Source organism: Medicago sativa, chromosome 3 (genome assembly GCF_051527215.1).
Source record: "Medicago sativa cultivar Bolivia chromosome 3, Bolivia_mono, whole genome shotgun sequence".
NCBI lineage: Eukaryota > Viridiplantae > Streptophyta > Magnoliopsida > Fabales > Fabaceae > Medicago > Medicago sativa.
The window spans coordinates 77,281,761-77,303,531 of record NC_140751.1 but is presented as its reverse complement, the minus strand read 5'-3'; the positions used below and the strand labels follow the sequence as shown (position 1 = coordinate 77,303,531).

General features: G+C 36.0%; 2 protein-coding genes and 2 long non-coding RNA genes across 5 annotated transcripts; 2 read left to right on the top strand and 2 right to left on the bottom strand.

Annotated features, from left to right (window-relative positions):
- Window positions 1–2,237: 2,237 nt before the first annotated feature.
- On the bottom strand, window positions 2,238–2,977 carry LOC146940406 (uncharacterized). Its single transcript, XM_085754107.1, has one exon. It carries the CDS (start codon window positions 2,887–2,889, stop codon window positions 2,680–2,682), a length of 210 nt encoding a protein of 69 aa, XP_085610233.1. The 5' UTR covers window positions 2,890–2,977; the 3' UTR covers window positions 2,238–2,679.
- A 769-nt stretch (window positions 2,978–3,746) lies between these two features.
- Window positions 3,747–5,058, top strand: LOC146940405 (uncharacterized). Its single transcript, XR_015031998.1, has 2 exons — window positions 3,747–4,402; window positions 4,845–5,058. It is a non-coding gene; the product is annotated as an uncharacterized LOC146940405 (long non-coding RNA).
- Window positions 4,028–19,838, bottom strand: LOC146940403 (alpha-N-acetylglucosaminidase-like). Its single transcript, XM_085754106.1, has 19 exons — window positions 19,597–19,838; window positions 19,436–19,512; window positions 18,592–18,803; window positions 18,358–18,479; window positions 17,371–17,459; window positions 16,985–17,079; window positions 16,583–16,664; window positions 15,552–15,658; window positions 15,380–15,410; window positions 14,531–14,648; window positions 14,327–14,374; window positions 13,792–13,900; window positions 12,612–12,715; window positions 12,130–12,228; window positions 5,758–5,868; window positions 5,172–5,401; window positions 4,793–5,030; window positions 4,629–4,707; window positions 4,028–4,541 (listed from the first exon to the last, which is right to left on the bottom strand). Exons 1-19 carry the CDS (start codon window positions 19,813–19,815, stop codon window positions 4,252–4,254), a joined length of 2,460 nt encoding a protein of 819 aa, XP_085610232.1. The 5' UTR covers window positions 19,816–19,838; the 3' UTR covers window positions 4,028–4,251.
- LOC146940404 (uncharacterized) lies at window positions 11,764–16,946 on the top strand. 2 transcript variants are annotated; one of them, XR_015031997.1, is made up of 4 exons: window positions 11,764–12,070; window positions 12,168–12,246; window positions 16,630–16,715; window positions 16,810–16,946. It is a non-coding gene; the product is annotated as an uncharacterized LOC146940404 (long non-coding RNA). The 2 variants fall into 2 exon arrangements; XR_015031996.1 differs by having other exon boundaries at window positions 16,623–16,715.
- Window positions 19,839–21,771: the final 1,933 nt, after the last annotated feature.

Below are 21,771 nucleotides of genomic sequence, written 5' to 3'. Positions count from 1 at the left end.
ACCAAAAAATAGACTCGGTTAAAAAAACGCCACATCTTTATAAAATGTTTAATAATCATGTACTTTTTCAATTCAGCATAACACATTTGTATATTTCTATTCGCATGTTCGTTCACCCAAAGACCAAATATGGAGGTATTTGATATAATATTGATTGGATAAAAAATTTGTATGAAAGCAAATGACATCCAAAAACTTATACTTGATATAAAAAGTTAAACAAACGAAATTCAAAAACTAAAAAAAAAAAATTTAATGTTTAGAGTTCTGAGGGAGTCTACAATGGGTTGGACCATCACATTTGACTATGAGAAACTCCACAAGTGATATTGACAGCACATCTTCGCGTAAAATCTTAAGACATTAGGTATATTGTTCTTCTCGCTTATACGTTACTCAATGTATATTATTGCACACAAGTTTAACTCACTATAATGTTTAGAGTTCTGAGGGAGTCTACAATGGGTTGGATCATCACATTTGACTATGAGAAACTCCACAAGTGAGATTGACATCACATCTTTGCGTAAAATCTTAAGACATTAGGTATATTGTTCTTCTTGCTTATATGTTACTCAATGTATATTATTGCACACAAGTTTAACTCACATATGAAACATAAACATCTCTCCCTTAAGTGTGAGACTATCATGTATGTGATCTGGTGAGATATCACATAAGGTCAGAGACACGACATGGTAAAAAAAAGTGGGTTGGCGGCAGTTTCATAGAGGGGTGTTTGTTTCTTTCTTTCATGAGAAGAGATAAAGTAAATTATAAAAGAAAAGAAGATTAAAAATGAATTTGAACTTGATAGAAATGAAAAGAGAAAAAAAAATAAGGAGTGTGCGTTTTATTCGTGAGAGCATAGGAAACATAATGAATTGCTGGTGATTTTATGGATTTGTTGAAGAAGTCGAATATTACTGGGCAATTATGCTACCAAAATATTCGATTTATTGAAAATATGTACATCTATTTAAAATGTCTAACGAATATGTATTTTGTCAACTCATCATACATATACATTTTTCCATTGCAAGATCCCATGAAATACCATAAGTGAAGGAATTTGAAATGACAAAGGTTATTTTTTTGTGTGCATGAAAGCTAATCACATTCAAAAACTAAAATTTAACATTTTTCCATTGCAAGATCCCATGAAATACCATAAGTGAAGGAATTTGAAATGACAAAGGTTATTTTTTTGTGTGCATGAAAGCTAATCACATTCAAAAACTAAAATTTAAGATGAAAAATTAAACAAATGACACTCAAAAAATAACGAAACAAATCATCACATTAGGCTAGGATCCTACAATGGATTGTATTATCACATTAAGCTAAGATCAATCACCGAAGTGAGATTCACATCCTATCTTCTTTCAAAGTCTTAAGGCATTATGTATATGAGTCATTTCACTTATATGTTTCTCACATCTACTCTTGCATACAATACGGAATTTTAACTCACACTTGAGACATTAACATCTCTCCATTAAGTGTTAGGATCTTTGTGTCTGTAGTCCACCACCAAGAACAACTCTCGATCCCCCACAACGTCGAACCCGGATGTGATACCACCGTTGGGCTTTCTATGGGAGCCTACGTTGATGTAGATCGACAATTTAGATAAAGAGAAACCACACAAGTGATAATGATACAACCAAAACTCCATCTAAAATTTTAAGTAACACCTGATACATCACAATATTCCATCCATCAAATATAACGACATTCTAGCCCGTGCTTGGCACGGGTGTCCATGCTAGTAAGATACAAAATTGATACACCATATATTTAAATTAGCTTAAATACATTTTTTAAATTAAGTTTATTAATTCAATTTTGAAGTCAAAGTGTATGCTTTATTAGCGTTCATAGCATATTTTGAAAATTAAATTATCACACAAGTTTTTATTTGCTTATTTCTAAAACTATCTATAAGATTAGTTTATCAAACACATTTTTAAAAATTTTATTCTTAAATTTAGCTCTGTAAAATTGATTTATAAAATATTACTATCTCCGTTCTTAATTATAAGATTCCTTTGATAATTTTTTTTTTGTCCCTTTGTTATATGGACTGTTGGATATAGACCTTCTACAAACCCAAAGCTGGTAGTAGAAGCTCAAGTTGCACATGATTAATCACGACGTTGTAATCGTTAATTTTGAGAACGAATTGAACGTTATAATTGTTGATTTTGAAACTTATGGATGGCCACCACGAAAGATAAAGGAAAACTATAAAATTGAAAAATCAATCTTTATTACACAAGTATACACTACAACGGAGAATACTTCGGTGCCATTAATGGCACCGTGACATTGCATCCTATCCACACAAACAAAGCATCCTGCACATGTGTCAGAAAATGGATGGTATGGATCGGGTTGGGCAGCTATGGCACGGTGACATTAAGTCACTGTACAACAATCCTAAACCATCAAGTAAAAAAAAAAAAATACTCGAACGAAAGATACAACCATATCTCCTACAAAGTAAAGGGCTATGTCCATCAAAACTCACCTCACACGTTAAGAATAAATGAATTGAAATATCAAATTAAAGACATACTGGAAGGTGGTAGTAGTAATCAACCAGTTAAAAAAACAAAACAAAGGACTAAATATTAACATGTATAACAAAAAGAATAGAAACTATTTGTTATACTTCTAATGTTTTTGGGTGGTTTTGTTATACTTGGTCTTGATCCATTGGAGGCTAACGGAGGTACCCTCCTTCAACTTCTTGACGCCAGTAGAGGCCACTGTCTTGGTCTTGTCTAGGACTTTGTTGCTCTTCTTTTTGGATTGGTTGGAACCATTCAAAGGGTCAGGACCATCGTCCCATTGGTCAGCCCAGGAAGTGCCATGAGAATCCATTTCTTCAAAGGGAGAGAGAGCTGAAAAAATATGTGAGAAAGAATTGAGGGCTTGGAGCACTAGGATAATGATATTGGTATTTGGAGATGAAGAATTGAGAACTAGTTCAATGCATTTTTATAGGACTTGAAGGACTTGTTCAAAAGTAGCTGGCAAAGTAGATTAAGCAATCCACCAAAATCTTAATGCATGTGGGTTAAGTTAATGTTATGACGTGGACTTTTGACACTTTATGAAGGCATCCACAAGATAACTCGTTTTCTCATTGGGGGGAACCTTCTAGAAAACGTATGTATATTTTGACTAAGCAATGAAAAATAATTCCCATAAATAACATGGACCAACAGAGGCAATAAAACACACGTTTTCGCTTACGTTATGATTCGTGGTCTACAATTGTTGGCCTCATTTTTAATGCCTTTGGCGGCAATGCACTTATTCTTTGAAAGCTCTAGGACCAATCTGGGTGGTTTCGTCACCGTCAATTATAGAGATACTCCTTTAATTTCACAATGAATGACTCGTTTATCTCTTTCACACATGTTAAAACAAATATATAATGAAAGAGAGAAAAAAAAATACTCTTTTTTTGATCAAGTTAAAAAAAAATACACTTTTTAATAAAGTATCTTTATCAAATAATGGTGTATTCATCGATACAATAAATGTAAAATTGAATATATTAAATTAGGACTAAATAGCTATAGTATTTTTATTTATTAAAATAATGATAAAAGAAAAAGTCAATAGGACCACCATTTTTTCAACGAATAATTCTACCAAAAGAAATTCGAAGGTACAAAGTTTTTGTGCGTATGATTTAGTGTGATTCTTCCTCCTCTAACTGGTTTGTTCACACAAGAAACCTAGCTAGCCAGCTCCGGATCCACTTCGGTTTATTTCTTCTTCCATTTTCATGGTCGGAATGTTTTGTTTAGATTTTTTCAATAAAAATAATATTTGAATGGAAAATGCTAACCGGTGTCCGGGGCACTGATATAATAGTATTTTGCATTGAAAGTTGTGTGATCAATACATTAAAAATTTAAAAAGTTTTCTTTTTTACTTCAATTTCCTTTTTTGATTTTCTTAACCGGTGCCTCGGGGGCACCGGTTAGCTCGACCCTAATTCAATTCATTCATACAAAGACACCTTGTCTGATGGTCATTTAATATTAAACAATGGGATCCATATTCAATGTTATTTTCTGGAAAATGATCCTTATCCAGTTATTCTCCCATCAATCAGAAAAAACTGTCTCTAAATGTTTGTTGTACATATTTTGCACCACCAGAAAACCATGAGTTCCATTCCCACCTTAACAAGGTTTTGGTTTCATGTACATTTAATACTAATGCTCATTAAAATTTCAATGATAACTGTTCAGTCCAGCTCTCCAGTGTCTCAGGATTGCTCAGGTTGAGGTATTTGTTGAAGAGCCACCTAGAAATGTTTAAAGCATCTCCTCTACTTACAACTGGAAATATATTTCTTCGGCTTTGCCAATCATTGGTAAGTTTTATCCATTCCTTCCTCCATTCCCTTAGCTTGAAATCCTCACCTTTCTCTAAGCTTTCTCTTAAATATTTAAAATATATAGCAGCTCTTGGGCCATAATAATCACTCAGAAGCCCACTCCAGTACTTGTTCCCTGTGGAAAATAGTAAAACAATCATTTAATATGTCCAAACATCACACTGCTTTTATTTTCTTTTTCTCTGTTAATTGTTGTTCATACCATAGTCACGAAGCAGACTGGCTTCTTCCTCTGTGTTGTCAAACCACATGGTGATTTGTGTTCTAGCATTCCACTCAAACTGAAATGATTATAACTAAAAATCAATACAAGTATATATAGGATCAGATAGATTTTCAAATTATGCCAGTAGAAGGCAATCAAACCTGTCTCTTCTGTTCTTCATTTTGACCTAGTTGTATTGCACTATCTAACCAGGGGCCTAGAAGAAATCCATCATGGCAAGCCAACAATGTGTCCAAATCATCCACCAGGTCAAGAAATATTTGGCTGAGTAGGGTCACTTCATGGATATCTTTTGATTGGTATGCCTCAATGACCTTAAAGAACAGCTGATTTGCATATTTTGCTAACACTTGTCTGGTGAGATCAACAAGGTCATACCTAATAAAGAATAAATAGCATGAATCTTCTTATAAAAAAAAAAATTAGTTAGAATCTGGATATTGAACCTTAACATACAATAAGACAACATCGAGGTACTTAATGAGGACTGGTAATTCTTAAGTAATCAACTTCTCTTACCTATATGTACTACTTTTTGAAAGTTCATCTCCACTAGATATAAATAGCTCCAATGCATAAATTACTTCAGATGTTGAATACCATAAGTGAGGTCGATCAAATGAATCAGTTATTTCCTTGCTAACTGCTCTCGAGAATGGCTTGCCATAGGGGCGAGAGTGTTCATGCTGAACTGAAAGTAAGGAAGGGTCTACATCTGGGAATGCTACAATGACATCTCTGTTTTTGTCCTGTTCCCATACACCAAAATATATTTGGTAAAACTGAAAATGATCTTCTTATTTATGCATGCGAAGTTGAAATTCAACATAATATATGCAGCCGAGGATGTTATTAGTTTACAGAAGTCATTTGTTAGATATAAGGAGAACAGAAAATTGAGGAGAATAAGTAATACACAAATCATTTATTTTGTTTGACATAAATACAACACACCATAAAATGAAAAATGATAGTTTAGCAATAAAGGCGAGACAGTAAATGAAAAATGGTAAAAGTTGAACAGATAATTACAACAAATAGTCTTATATTGTTCAACTGGAAGAAATTGCTAGCAGCGGGTTATTAGTAACAACCAACTACTTACATAGGCTCCATCAGTGCAATTGTATATGGTATGATACAAAACATTCCATCCCTCTTGTATCAAAGGAACTTGTCTTCCATATCGTCTGGTTGAATACAAATCAACCCATGCCTGAAATAGGAACAACCGTAATGCATTTCAGTCTGAAAACAATACCAAGTTGGTGAAAATAGAAACTAAATAAAGCAAAGCATGGAACAAGGGAAGTGCTTTCAACTTCAGACATTTATAGCTTTATTGTTAAAACCAAAATGCCTTAATGGATATGCATAATATCATTAAAGGGTTCCCAATGCACAAGGCTCCCAACAAGTGGGGTCTGGAGATGGAAGATACACACAGCCTTACCACCGCAAATGGAGAGACCTTTTACAAAATATGAACCCTTGACTTACAGGCTATCTGATGTACCCAAAGACTATAACAGACAAATAATGGAGGAAATAGAGAGATGAAATAGTATTGTATTGATTATGGGATCTGAACAGTACAATGGATGGAGAATAATCTCCTTGGAGGAAATGGAAAAACAATAATGAAAAGATAAAATGTGACTCCCACTAGAGAGCACCCTACTGGTGTGATAACAACTCACACTCAGTCCTCATTCCTCACTCACGTATTGCCTGCATCTTCCTTCTCTTTACCCTTACTTATGGGATTCTCCTTTGCACCCCAATCCTGATCCTCCAATCCTCGCTTGCCACCTGTACATTCTGTTATTCCTGCCTCCTGCACACCTATTTCTGCCTCATTCCCTTCCCTCTGTCCTTCTAGAACTAATGCAATTTCATTCACATTTCCACTTTTACCCCTCCTCTTATACACATATTTCACTGGTGGCCCATCAATACTCCCCCCATAAAGTCTCACCTTGTCCTCAAGGTGAAACGCTGGAAACACTTGATCTATGACAGCAGCATCTTCCCAAGTCTTCTCAAACTCCGGTAATCCTTCCCAAACAATCAACACCTGTTCAGTTCCATCGACTAACCTCCTAACCCCTTGTAGCTCCTTAGGTTGCACCTGCATTTCCCAATCTTCAGTCAAATTTGAAGGTAAAGGCTGCCCTTTGAGATTATCACCAATAGCCTTTTTTAACTGAGATACATGAAATATTGGATGAATTTTTGACCGAGCAGGTAGAGCTAAACGATATGCAGCTGTACCAATTCTCTCTAATACTTCATATGGCCCATAAAACCTTGGACATAACTTCTCATTGGGCCTTCGAGCTAAGGACTTGAATCGGTAAGGCTGGGCTTTCAAGTACACCTTGTCTCCCACCACAAACTCCACATCGCGCCTTTTTTTGTCAGCCCACTGTTTCATATTATTCTGGGCTTTGCTCAATTGATCCTTCAGCTCTTCAAGAATTGTATCCCTTTCCCATAACAGCTGATCCACATCATGTACTCTAGAGCCCTCTTTGACATATTTGATCACAGTAGGAGCTTCTCTCCCATACATAGCCTTAAAAGGACTCATTCCTATTGAAGCATTGTAGGTTGAATTAAACCAAAACTCTGCCCATGGCAACCACTTAACCCAACTCTTTGGCTGTTCGTTCACAAAGCACCGTAAATAAGCTTCTAATGTTCGGTTTGTGACTTCCGATTGCCCATCTGTCTGAGGGTGATAAGCGGAGCTATACTTCAATTTTGACCCCGCCATTTTGAACAATTCTGTCCAAAAACTGCTCATAAACAACCTGTCCCTGTCAGAAATAATGGATGAAGGAAACCCATGCAGTCGCACGACCTCAGCGATAAAAATATCCACTACCTCCTTGGCTGTATAAGGATGTTGTAGAGGCATGAAATGCGCCGCTTTCGTCAACCTATCGACTACCACCAGGATCGTATCCTTCCCTTTCGATTTTGGTAACCCACCAATGAAATCCATAGTCAATTCCTCCCATACCTGTTCTGGAACAGCAACAGGTTGCAACAAACCTGCCGGCTTCAAGGCTTGGTATTTGTTGCTCTGACACACAGCACATCTCCGGACATAATCTTCCACATCTCTCTTCATATTCTTCCAATAAAATACATTAGCAACACGTTTAAAGGTTCGTAGTCCTCCGGAATGTCCTCCCCACAATGAGTTATGAAATTCCTCCAATATGAGAGGTATCTTGGACGACTTAGAGGGAATCACCAACCTGTTTTTATACCACAAACACCCTTTCCTGAACTCAAACGAAGGGTGAGACTTAGGATCTACCACTAGTTCTTGTATCATCCTCTGCAACTTCTCATCTTGTGTTGTTTCCTCTACAATAATACTCCAATCCGCACTACTCACCATCGAAATAGCTTGTAAACTAACCACCCTCGACAACGCATCAGCCACACGATTTTCCTTCCCTTCTTTGTATTGAATTTCAAAGTCGTATCCCAACAATTTTGCTACCCACTTTTGTTGATTCCCATCCAGCATCCTCTGTTCTAGCAAATACTTAAGACTTCGCTGATCCGTTCTTATAACAAAATGATTTCCCAACAAATAGTGTCTCCATTTCTGCACTGCGAGGACAATGGCCATTAATTCACGCTCATATACAGATTTCAACCTTCCCCTATCTGACAGAGCTTGACTGAAGAAAGCCAATGGCTTGCCCTGCTGCATCAGTACTGCGCCTAAGCCCACACCAGACGCGTCAGTCTCAACTTCAAAAGGTAGCTGAAAATTAGGCATGTTCAATAACGGTAACTCAGTCATTTTATGCTTCAATGTAGTAAAAGCTTGACGAGCTTCTTCGTTCCAAGTAAAGTTATCTTTTTTTAACATTTGAGTTAAGGGTCGTGCAATCACTCCGTATCCATTCACAAACCTCCGGTAATAACCGGTCAACCCCAAGAATCCTCTCAAACTCTTAAGGTCCTTAGGAATGGGCCACTCCTGCATCACTTTAATCTTCTCCGGGTCTGCCGAAATTCCCTGGCCTGAAATGATATGGCCTAAGTATTCCAATTGAGCCATGCCGAAACAACATTTTTTCGCATTCGCCTTCAAAACATGAGTCCTCAATACTTCCAGCACTGTTCTAAGGTGGTCAATGTGATTTTCATGATTTCCACTATACACGAGTATGTCATCAAAAAAGACCAAGACAAATTTTCGCAAGTATGGTTTGAAAATGTCATTCATCAACGCCTGAAATGTGGAAGGTGCACCAGTTAAGCCAAAAGGCATGACTAAGTACTCATAATGACCCTCATGCGTTCTAAATGCGGTCTTGTGAATATCACTCTCCTTCATCCTAATTTGATGATACCCGGATTTCAAATCTAGCTTGGAAAACACCGTTGCCCCCCACAACTCATCAAGCAACTCATCAATCACGGGAATAGGAAACTTATTTGGAGTAGTAATATTATTGAGAGCCCTATAATCGGTACAAAACCGCCAACTACCATCCTTCTTTTTGACCAAAATGAGAGGGCTAGCATAAGGACTTACACTTGGTCGAATGAGACCAGCTCCCAACATATCCTTGACAAAAACTTCAATTGCCTCCTTTTGATGATGAGGATACCGGTAGGGACGTATGTTGGGTATTTGAGAGCCCTCCTTGATGTCAATAGAATGATCACACCGTCGATGAGGAGGCAAAGCAACCACATCCTGAAATACATCAGCATAGTCCTCAACTACACGCCCCAATCCTTCTACCTCTCCCTTTATCTCTTGTGAATACAAGTTGATCATTCCCAACTCCACATAATAAGCCTCATTCCCCCGCTGCAACTCCTTATACATAGCTTTAAGAGAAGCCACTGTTCTGGACAGTTGAGGATCTCCCCTTATCTCCACCCTCTTCCCATCAACAGTCACCCATATGACATGCTCCCTAAAGTCAGCCTCCAATCTCCCCAAACCCTCCAGCCATTCATACCCCAACACCACATCCACTCCTCTTAAGTCAAACAAATAAAAATTCTGGACTACAGACATGTTGGGCAACTCCAATTGTATGTTTCTACACACCCCCTTCTTCCTAACCTTATGTCCATCCCCAACCTCCACCATATACTCCAAATTAGGGTCAGGTTTGAGCCCTACTTCAGTGACAATTTCATGAGAGATGAAATTATGTGATGCTCCAGAATCAACTAACACCATGACTGGCTTCCCCTGAATCTTTCCCCACAACTTCATAGACTTTTTTGAGGTCATCCCTGCCACACTACCCATATGCAACTGCATTGCACTCACCTCTTCTTGCACTTCATCCCCGTCCTCTTCCTCTCCTCCATCACCCAACAACAGAACATGAAGATGGCGGATTTTACACACATGACCCGGTGTAAATGGCTCGTCACAGCGAAAACAAATACCACGTTTCCTCCTATCCTCCCATTCGGCATCGGAAAGTCGTCGGAAAGAGGAATTCCGGCGAGAACCACCACTGGAGCTACCCTCTGATCGTTGTGCCACCGACGCGGAGCTTCCCGGCGACCTGGGTTGATCTGAATTCAGAGTATTGGATCCTTGAGTTTCTGTTCCTGTACGTGGGTTTGTAATTGTACCCGACCCATCCCAGCGGCTTTTCAAAGCGGGTCGGTTTTCAATAGGCCCAATTCTCTTACCCATTACACCTTTTTCCAAGCCCAACACACGATTCTTCTCTTCCACCTGTCTGGCCAGCTTCATCGTACTCCCCAAATCCCCTGTACCATGTAATCGGACCTCTGCTCTCACCGCTTCTTTCAACCCATTCATAAACGCTCCACGCAACATCTCCTCATCAGCATGGCGTAACGGCGAGGACACAAGTTCAAATTGCTCAATAAACTCAGCCACCGAATGAGTTTGCTTCAAACTCATCAACACTTCATATGGATTCTCCGACGTTGCATCCTGAAAACGACTTAACAAAGCTCTGCGCAGTTGAATCCATGAAATGCGTTCTGTACGAGCTTCCCACCACTGAAACCAATTGAGCGCTTTAGCTTCAAAACAAATTGAAGCCGCAAGCACCTTCTCATCATCAGGGATATGGTTGATCGTAAAATAGCGTTCAGCACGATAAATCCACCCATAAGGGTCTTCTCCAGAAAAATACGTTACCTCCAACCTGCGCATCCGATCCTCCCGACGATCCAACCGGCGTTCACGAACAGCAACATCATCGTCCTCCCTGCGGTTGTTGTTGGTCTGAATAATCAACGCACGTAACTCTGCCATCGCATCCGCAAGCGACTGACGATTCTCCTGCTGGATCTCCTCCAAACGTTGTTCCAACGATTCAATTCGCTCCATTCTGGTTTGTACCATACGCTCCCTTGGACCGAGCTCTGAATACCAATTGATGTACCCAAAGACTATAACAGACAAATAATGGAGGAAATAGAGAGATGAAATAGTATTGTATTGATTATGGGATCTGAACAGTACAATGGATGGAGAATAATCTCCTTGGAGGAAATGGAAAAACAATAATGAAAAGATAAAATGTGACTCCCACTAGAGGGCACCCTACTGGTGTGATAACAACTCACACTCAGTCCTCATTCCTCACTCACGTATTGCCTGCATCTTCCTTCTCTTTACCCTTATGGGATTCTCCTTTGCACCCCAATCCTGATCCTCCAATCCTCGCTTGCCACCTGTACATTCTGTTATTCCTGCCTCCTGCACACCTATTTCTGCCTCATTCCCTTCCCTCTGTCCTTCTAGAACTAATGCAATTTCATTCACATTTCCACTTTTACCCCTCCTCTTATACACATATTTCACTGGTGGCCCATCACTATCTAACACTTTTAGTTGAAAGTGTGTCCGACACTGCCACAAGTGGTTGCATTTAATCACTTTCATTTTCTTAAATTATTACTAGTGTCATGTACGGATGTCCTTGTGTGTGTCGGTGCTTCACAGCCTCATGGTCACAAGGCATCTATGCCGAAGCAGAATAACATTACCACAAATAAAATAAAAATGCCACAAGGAATACGCTACATTGTTCACCTGGTAATGCTTATTTCATTCAAGGTTAAAGGCAGTTATATAACTTCATATATTCTGATCATAATTATCAGCAAACTGAGGTTCAGAAATATTCTGGTTGTTCTATAGAAAGGGGGTTGCAGACGAGGGAAGAGAGGGAAAATAGTGTCAGGATTATATTCGATGTACAAAATTACTACGTAGAGGTGAATAACTAAATTTGTGGTAGAAAGTTTCTCCTCAACCAAATGTGGCAAACAATATGAGCACATCTCTATATTCAAAATACTGGGCTCCTACATTGTGAGGGGTTCCATAGGTCACGGCCCACGGGAGATCCCCCCAACATGAGAACATGGTAAGAGCAAGACCTTGATTGAAATAGTACAACCTATTCTTATATTATATCATTGTTACCTTAACATCTATTTTCTTGTGCTGAAATGACATTTCAGACATCAGATCATATACAACAGGATTCTGTTCGATACCTTCCATCGACATTCCAACTCCAACCTTCAGAAAATCAAACAGGTATAAGAATTATGATTTCTACAATTTTAAGTTATAGAATTTGTCAGAAAAATAATTCATAAGAAAAAAACAAGTTATAGAAAAACTATTAACAAAATTACGTGCGTAAATCATAATAATAATATGTTTTAAGCATTTTCTTTCAAAATAATAAAAATATGTGTTTAGCATTTATCGTATCTTACTATCTTAGTAAGTTCGGTTTAGTTTTGAACACACCTGACAATCATAATCTTAATAGAGCATATCAATTTGATACTCTTTGTGAGCCTATAATCTCTTTTTGTTTTTCATTACTTAATTACTGCAATTCAACAGTGACACATTAAATACGGAATGGAGTCCCACAAAAAAGAATAACTTGCCATTGTTGAGTTAACACTTGTACGTGCTTCAATTGGCCCAGATGCTACTGCATCCAATATCCCATACATCTCAACGTTTCCTGCAAAATTGTGCAGCATACACCTGTCAAGCACAACACACCCAGTCAATTAAAAGAAGATTAAAAAATACAAAAAAAGGAAAAAGAATGCATACAACAAAGACTTGGATAATCTAGATGTATAATATAACGAACTTCAAAGTTCTAAATCTTACTATACAGATATGGATATCATTAAGCTAGACCACAACCATAATTATCACAGTTTGAAGGATAGTCCATATGTGCTAGTTACTATATTTCCATATGACAACATTTCTATAGTTATACATAGCAGATATCTCTAAAATCACTGGTTTAAGGTGCCGAATGTGGGTCCGAGCTGATAACTTCCAATTAAGTTTTGGTGTATGTCAAACTATAGGAGGCACTGGAAAATGTATTCACATATTTATACCAAGTATGCATGTTTACATAAGAAAGAGTGAAGATACCCCCTGTATATTAAGTATAGTGGAGGCAAGTGTAATGATAGCCAACTAACGTAAAATTGTGCAAACATTGGCTATAGAGAAAAACGTGAGAAGCTATAACTTTTCATTAAAAAATCAATGGTTGAGATTATGATAAAATGCATATACATAAATAAATAAAAAATGAATTAATTCAATTTACTCCCCTGATTTATCTCATCGAATGATATAAATCTTAACATTTAAGTGGATATATATCTTGTTTTGGATGAAACAAATTTATATGGCTATGGCCATTATTGTTTTTGAGAAAATCACACTTTCCTCCTCTCTAAAAAACTTGAACTATGCCTCCCCTCTCATGTTAAAATCTACCATTTCCATCCTTGATAATATACCATTCTCCTGATTTCTCTATTTTTAATCCTCGATGTCACTAACATATACCTATTATCAACAGAAGATCAAAAACCAATAAAAAGGGTATTTAAAGCTTCATTTTATCTTCTCATCAAAATATTTGTTTACATTAAGATGAACCTAAGTGTAATACTTATTTATTTCTCAAGGAATGGAGGTGTATATTTTAACATAAGAGAAGAGGAGAGTATAATCCAAACTTCTCTTATGAAAGGGAGTGTAATTTACCCTATTTTAAAATATAAATATGATAGAAAATGACTTTCCAGATGTAAGGAACACCATAAAATTGCTCTGAGGTTGTCCATATGGGTTTTACTTCGGCAAACAGGTCAAGAACCACAAGCTTTCCCACAGGAACAGAATGCAGAAGGGCCTGAAAACAATCACAGACAAAATTCATATGCATATGAATAATAATTAAGTTAGAATAAATAACCAGGGTGAACAGTGAACTACTTCTAGAAAGCATTTATATTGAATAAAAAATCCATTTCTTCTGATGTGTATACAGACTATTCTAGCCCTTTATCTTAAACAGGCACCGAAAGAAGGGAAAAAGAAAAGGAAAACTGTTTTGATGAAGATTGCTAGTTACAGTCTATGCAAAATAGAGATTCCTAGAAACTATCACATTTTAAAGGAAAAAGGCACAAGAATCAATATTAAATAGAAATCCTTGTAAACGAAACGGCGAGAATGGTTTACATAGCCAGTTCTCAGTCAAGATTTGCTTATATTAAGACTTGCCATCAAAACAAGGAACGAAGTTGGGAGGAGGTAAACAAGTATAAATAAAAACCTTCATTTGAGGAGGTCTCCAGAACGGATCATATGAAAATAGCCAGCCCTGCATAATTAAACAAAGAATTATTAGAGTTTAGAGGATGCAAATATATACTTCCATGAAAATGTTAGCTTAGTTATATACAAAAGCTAGAACATAGAAGCATCAAATCAAGATTCAATTGAAAGAAAAGAAAAAAAACTAACTAATCTCTGTTACCTGCATCAACCAAACAGCATCATTATCACCACTCTGCATTCCTTTAAAGATTGCTGCACCTAGAGAAGAAATGTACTCTGGATCATCAATAGGTGGGGTGTTCTCGTCAAAGGTATCGCTGTGATTGATCCATCATACTATATGTCAATGCATGGAAAGACAAGTTCTTAATGAACAAACGAAGTATAATAAAGTGTGATGGTGCATATACATATAAACCATAATTCAAATGAGCTGGAGAATCCATAACAAAATATCTATTTTTTCATGATAATCATTTCCTTATTATTCAAAAACATAATTTAGTTGAATAGCATATCTGTAACTAATAATAACATTCCAACTCCATAAGAAATCAAATGAAAGTAATAAAGTAAAAACATAACTTAAACCTTCTTGTTATATTATACAGAGCCCAGTACGTACATCATTATATAGTTCAACAAAAACAATATTGAGACATAAAATTAGCTTCATAAAAAAGTTAAGAATGAACAACAAGAGTTTTACTTATATAAATTTTGTTTCTGACGGATGAACAGAAAGAACATGAAAAATCCTTAACACGGAAGATGTGACAGCCACATCACAATTATTATATGAGGGTGAGATTTAAACATGAAATTAAATTAAGGAATACCAGCGAATATGCATTTATTATCTGAGGAGCTTACATAGACTAAATAATACCAACGTATGCTAGGAAGGACCTCCATAAGTATGCAATATTACATAAAAAAAATATTGTTCGAAATGTATTCCATGAACCAAAAGAAAGCCATTTTCACAAATATTGGAGCAATGAAAATTTAAGTTCTATAATTAATTGATGAGCAAAGAAGAACATACCAGTTGTATATGTGGCTGGTTCTTCCATACTCTGGGTGAAAACGTAATCAAATAACACAATGTTAACTGATATGTGGATATCTATTTCAGAATGTTTTTTTTATTTTTATTATTATTTTTTACCATGTCATGCATTATTGCCAATTAAGTTATAAAGAAGCATGTATATCACCTTGCAATTGTTGTTCAACAAATGCTCTCCCGATCTCAACGAACAAGGGATCAGTTGCATCAAGAAGATAAGTGCAGCACCATTTGAGGTCATTCTTGACAGAAAACCTAAGAAAAAATGGTCAATAAAATGTGTAGGCGGTGGGTTCATGGATGTAAATGCAACAGGAAAGTGAATACAATTACAGGCAATGAGGTCATTATTGATGGTTTTCTAGATGGTTCCAGGCCTATGGCATCTTTGCTAGATTTATGAGTTTATTTTCTATATTAAGTTGCACACATTATGTGACTGTGTGCCTATTCTTTGCAGACTGGCTCTCTGTTTTCTATCAGTTTTGCCTACATAGGTTGGTGAAGTTCAATAGGACACAAGTGCTTCCCTATGCATTAATTAGGTTTATCCATAAAAATACACAGTCGTATCAATAATATTCAGAAAAGGAAAATCAGTGGCCGGTAGGATTTAGCACTTCCATGATTGATCTCAGTTATTAACTGGTATATATGTACTAGTACAGGCACAGGATATATTCAATAATCAGAAAAGTAAAATCAGTGACTGCTAGGATTTTAGCACAATCATTATTGATCTCAGTTATAGGGGTTAAAGCTAAACATTTTTTGTTATTAGCCATTACCGACACAGGAAACATGTCTATGGCTTTAAATTGGTGAAGACTGTACAGGTGCTAGGGCTTCAATGTGTAAGATGACTCTTTACATTTTTGTAGTGTGGTGAAGAGTGTATAGGTGTGTGCTACTAAGCATGCAACTTACGTCTACAAGCCAGCTTCAATAATTGATTTTCATAATTCTTCCCTAGAATATCATCTTTATATAGCTTACAACTTACATGAAAATGATTTAAGCATGTTTCATATTTTATTATGGAAATAACTAGTGCATATGGCTTAAATGATAAGCATTTATTCAATAAGCACTTAACTAACCGCACTCTTAAACCAGTGTGGTTGTTTGGTAAGACTAATTACACCAAGTTCAAGTCAATGCGTACAATGTTGTACTTACCAATTTCCTAAGCGTATTATTTTTGCTGATGGAAATATAGATTTCAGGGCAGCAGGGACATTTCCAGAAAAAGCTGGCAGGACTGAAAAGCAATTATTCAGTATTCAAAATACTTCCAGAAAAGGAGTCACAGGTGAACTTAAACCAAATGAAAAATATTTATTTTTTCTCTTTGGTTGTTTTGTAGTTTGCATAAAATTTAACAAAAATTTATCACTATCTGGCAGAAAAAGTGATTATTCAGTGTTCAAATTACTTCCAGAAAAGGAGTCGAAGGTGAACTGAAACCAAATGAAAAATATTTATTTTTTCTCTTTGGTTGTTTTGTAGTTTGCATAAAATTTAACAATAATTTATCACTGTCTGGTAGAAGAGTCAATGATAGTAATGACTAATGAGTACCAGGAGTCATTCCAAGCTCGTGCATTCTCGCAAGAATTTTCTTCTGCAAGATTAATTGTTGATCAAACCAGCTCTGTGGCAGTGGCCCACCCCATCTGAAATTGAAATATCATTTAAAATATAATTACCTCAAACTATGTCTGCTATATCCAGGTATGATGACAAATGACAATGAAACCCTAGCCTATTCAGAGAGAGAGAGTGTGTTTACTAAAAGCATCAAGCTTGACAATTTCATAATGAAAATGAAAAGTAATTATAGTATTCATTATTCTAGTTCCCACATAAATCACTTTAATATATGAAATTTACGTCCGCCTTGAGCTTAAAACATGCTATGAATATCAAACAGAACTTACAGAAGGCATATGAATTCTACCACTCACCCATGCAAGTTTCCCATACGTGACCATGCAAGAAATGCTGGGCCTCCAAAGAAATCATCCAAATTAGAAATGCTCATGTTAAATTTCTCCTGAAGATTGAATATAAGGTCAGCTATTTAAGAAATATTTTGTGGAGCAGAATTTTGTTGCACAATATCTGAGATTACAGAACTACTGGTCCGATGATTTGAGTAAACTAGCCAATGACACATTTAAGGGCCTAAATCAAGTTGTACATTTTTATTTCCCTACCATCCTCAAGAGGTCAATAAAACCAAAACATCGAAACAGAAAATGCTAAGAATTACACAGCAAAAACAGTGTACCAGAGAACTAAGGTACCAATCCAACCGCGCCTACACATTTACTAAATATTTCAAGACTGCCAGATAGCATTATATGTTTCCTTCGGAGATTAGATTGTAGTAAAACTTGGACCAAACCATATGCAAATAGATATACACAGAGCACGGCTTTGGTATTTTTTTGGTAGTTATGTCGTGATGACAGTATCTTAAAAGCTAGCATAAAATTGGTTGACATCTGAAAAGCATACCTCCAAATATCTAATCAAATGTTACTTAATAGATGGAAAGCACCGATGAAGTTGCTCTTGGAAAACTTTTTTAAGTCCTGGAAATGTAAATCATTATTGAGCTTCCACTTAAAGTGCTACATTTTAAGTTACGAATTAAGTTACATCTAAAATAGGGGGACTGATGAGATTGAAATATAACAAAAAATGTTCCCCTCTCCCTCTATTGTAATCATGTATCAAATGCCATGTGAGATAAAATTTATTTTTGAGACTCCTGCTTTCTGTAAATTAGAAATAAAAGTAACAGCTTCATTAATGTCCATAGTTAGTTTAATGATGCATAATTTGTGGACTCAAAAACCATTTTCAGAAAGTTTCCATGAGTGACAAATATGACAATGCCAAACCATACCAAGAATTATGTAAAAACAAACTGGTATGAAAATGACCTTGAACACTTTCTGCCAGATAGCCTCCTGTCCCGTAAATGCAAGTGGCAAGTTGACACCTTGCAAAGCCATCCAGTCGATTTCCTTTTCCCATCTTTTCCAGTCCCACCAAGCAAAAGAATCTTCCAAAAGCAGATAACAAGATCACATGAAAATGAAATGAAATCTTCAGATGCCAATTTCAAACACAGCACCAATGAAATATTATATGAAAACATAAAAGAAGTAGCTTACAGCTAGAAGTAACAGCATTCTGGTAATAGTTCCATGGAACAGGCCTCTGAACCGAGATTCCGGCATCGTGGACACGTGGCAAAAACCCCACATTGGGTACTGAAAATAGTTGGGAGCCACCGGTTTTGTCCCAAGATATATGTGAACCACACCAATGCTTCAAATACCAGTGCAAACCAGAAACAATGTCCACTCCTGTTGTCCCTTCAATTCTGTTGAAAATTGAACCAAAATCGTCATAAGTTCGTTTAGCTTATAGCTTCGTTTCTCTCCCTAGTCTAACAACTGTATCTTCTTATATCAATGAAAAATTCAACAGATTTTTAATTAATAATTCCAAAAAATATATTAATAATTCAAAAAGATAATCACAGACATACTAAATTAGTTTGACATTCTAATAATTTGAGTGATCACATGTTTATACACGAATCGTTCAGTTCAAAAGAAACTTTAGTAACAAGCCATGTTTGGATAAATATCTTATTTGCAGCTTATAATACAAGTGCTTATCACCATAAGCACTTATGTATAAGCTATTTCTATAGCAAATGACAATTAAAGTTAAATTGTTTTCCTATACGTTATAAGCTGTTTTCATAAGCTATCTTGAAGAATTTATGAAAAAAAGCTGGTAAAAGCTTATGAACATTGTCATAAGCTGATTTCGTGGGTTCTCCCAAACAGTATCACAAAACTTATACCAGTAGATAAGCTCAAATAAGCAAATTCAAACAAGTTAAGACACTCTTAGAATATTATTCGTTATCCACTATATTCTTTTTAGTTAATATTATAAATCAATTTATTGCTAAAATAAGAACAATATTCAAAAGTAACGTACAGAATTTGAGGACTCCCTTGAGTTGCGAAAGAAGGATGATTATTAATAGTGAAACAATATTCACCTCCACATTGCTTCTGTAAATTGGTAACAAAAATGAGTGAAAAAATTGAAAAGTAGTAGAATTAGGTCAGAGAAATAGAAAGAGGAAATTGAAATGCCTTGGAAATGATGCGGAAGTGGAAAGAATCGGAATGGGAAGGGAGCAAGCGGAGGAGGACGGAGCGAGCGGCGGCTTCTTGAACAGACGGCGGTGATCGTTCTCGGTGCTGGATTTGAAGAGTGCGGGAGATGGCGTCGACGCCGAGGGTGGAAGAGAGGGATGGTTTGAAGGAAGTGATGAGAACTGAGAAAATGAAGATGAGAGAAAGTGATTCCATGATAGATTATGGAATATGAGATTTGGAATAATGTCATTGAAGAAGAAGTGGAAGTAGAAGGGATTCATTTCGCTTTCATTAGAAGAAGACAACATTCTTCTAATTTTTTAGAAAAGGCCGGCTAATTCAGTTCAAAGCTTGATAGTGGAAGCTTACCTTTTGCCGCCAGAGTTCGTTTGTCTCTTTCGTTATTCGTTTTTTGTTTTTTTAATTTAAAATATTTTTAAATATTATATTACTTTATCAATAATATTTATAATTTATAGTGTGTGTGTGTATAATACATGATTCACCACCAAAAAAAAAACATGATTTTGGACTGACTCCCTTTCATAAAAACATGATTTTGGATTAAATTTTTCACTTTCAATTATACTCTTGAACAAATTTCCATATAAAAATGATATAATGTTAATGGGATTCAAAAATATAAGAATTTATGTGATATTTGTCACATTGTCTTTTTAAGGAATATCTGCCACATTGTTAGAAAGGGTAAAACTGAATTTGTGTTAGATAAAACCCTTTTTAGGAAATTGGATTTCAATTTAAAGGTATTTTGGTTATTTTAGGATGTAGTTAGATTTTTAAGGATTGTGACTAAAAACAAACTTGTTTATAGTGATATTGTAAGAACTAATATTGCAAATTAAATGTCCTTCACAACGAAAGAGAATACAAGTTAAACTTATAATAGTGAAAACAAATTATTGAAAAATATGTTTGTATTGGTTGAGTAACTTGGGAGAGTTGTAGAGCAGTTTCTATATTTTTGCTCTAGGCTACCTGGTACTTTGACTCATTTCTCTTGCACCAGTTAATGAAGAGAATTGCTCTCTAAACATCCATGACTTGTTTTCAGGTATCTTGAATTGACAAAAATACCTTAGTAGCAGTTAACTATTGTTCGGATGATTTTTTAAATCGATTAAATCAATTTAAAAAGTTATTTGATTGATCGATTTAAAAAGTGACGAACGGCGCTTAACTACCATTCTGTGACAAACAACACTTAACTGCGTTTAGTCAACTGTAGTTGTATTTTTGAGCACTTAGAGGATGTCTAAAGAGCAACCCCCATTAGTAAACTAACAATGATAGATATCTAAGCCCGTCAAAATCCGACTACATATGAATAAAGTCTACATAGAGGAGTTTCTATTAGCACCCCTGTTTTTCTCATAGACCCCTATGCTCTCTTTTTTTCTTTACTAAAACATATTTAATAAATTAATTATTTAAATAACTGTTTTTTATGCTATACATTCGGTACTTGTTTTCTACTCGTAGGTTATATTTTTTTTATCAAATAGTCTAGTCTTTAGCAAGAATAGGGATGTCAACAGGACGGGGCATAATCAGATAGAAAATTACTCTTGTTCTATGTCTCGGATAGTATTCTCTCCTCATCCCCGTCACCGTGGATCCCTAATCTCCGCGAGGACCACATCAACATTAAAAGAAGTATCAAGTTTTTATTATTTTCAAGCAAAAAAAACGAAGTATCTTTTGACAAAAGAAAATTAAAGTATAATCATAAAACAAATAAAAAATAAGACACTATTGTGAATCTTGTGACAACAATAAACTTCACATATAAACAATTTAATGCACATGTGTGTGAAAGTACAAAATATTTGCACACACAAAATAATTTAATAAAAGGTTCGGGGACACGAGATTCCCACAAGGCGGAGTGTAAGATCTCTTCCCCGTCCTGAAACTCCCTTTCCTACCCGGCTCCCATCCCATGGAAAATTCCTAGCCTCCGGAGCCCCAAACATGCACTCCCCACCCCCTACTTATTATGAGTATTAATTGACATTCTTAAACGAGAATCACACATTTTAAATATAAAGAAGAAGAATCCCGACACATCAGATATTAGTTGTTGTCTACAGCTTCCAACTATACAGTACTTTTAACTCTTTGTCAACAAAAAAAAAAACTGTACTT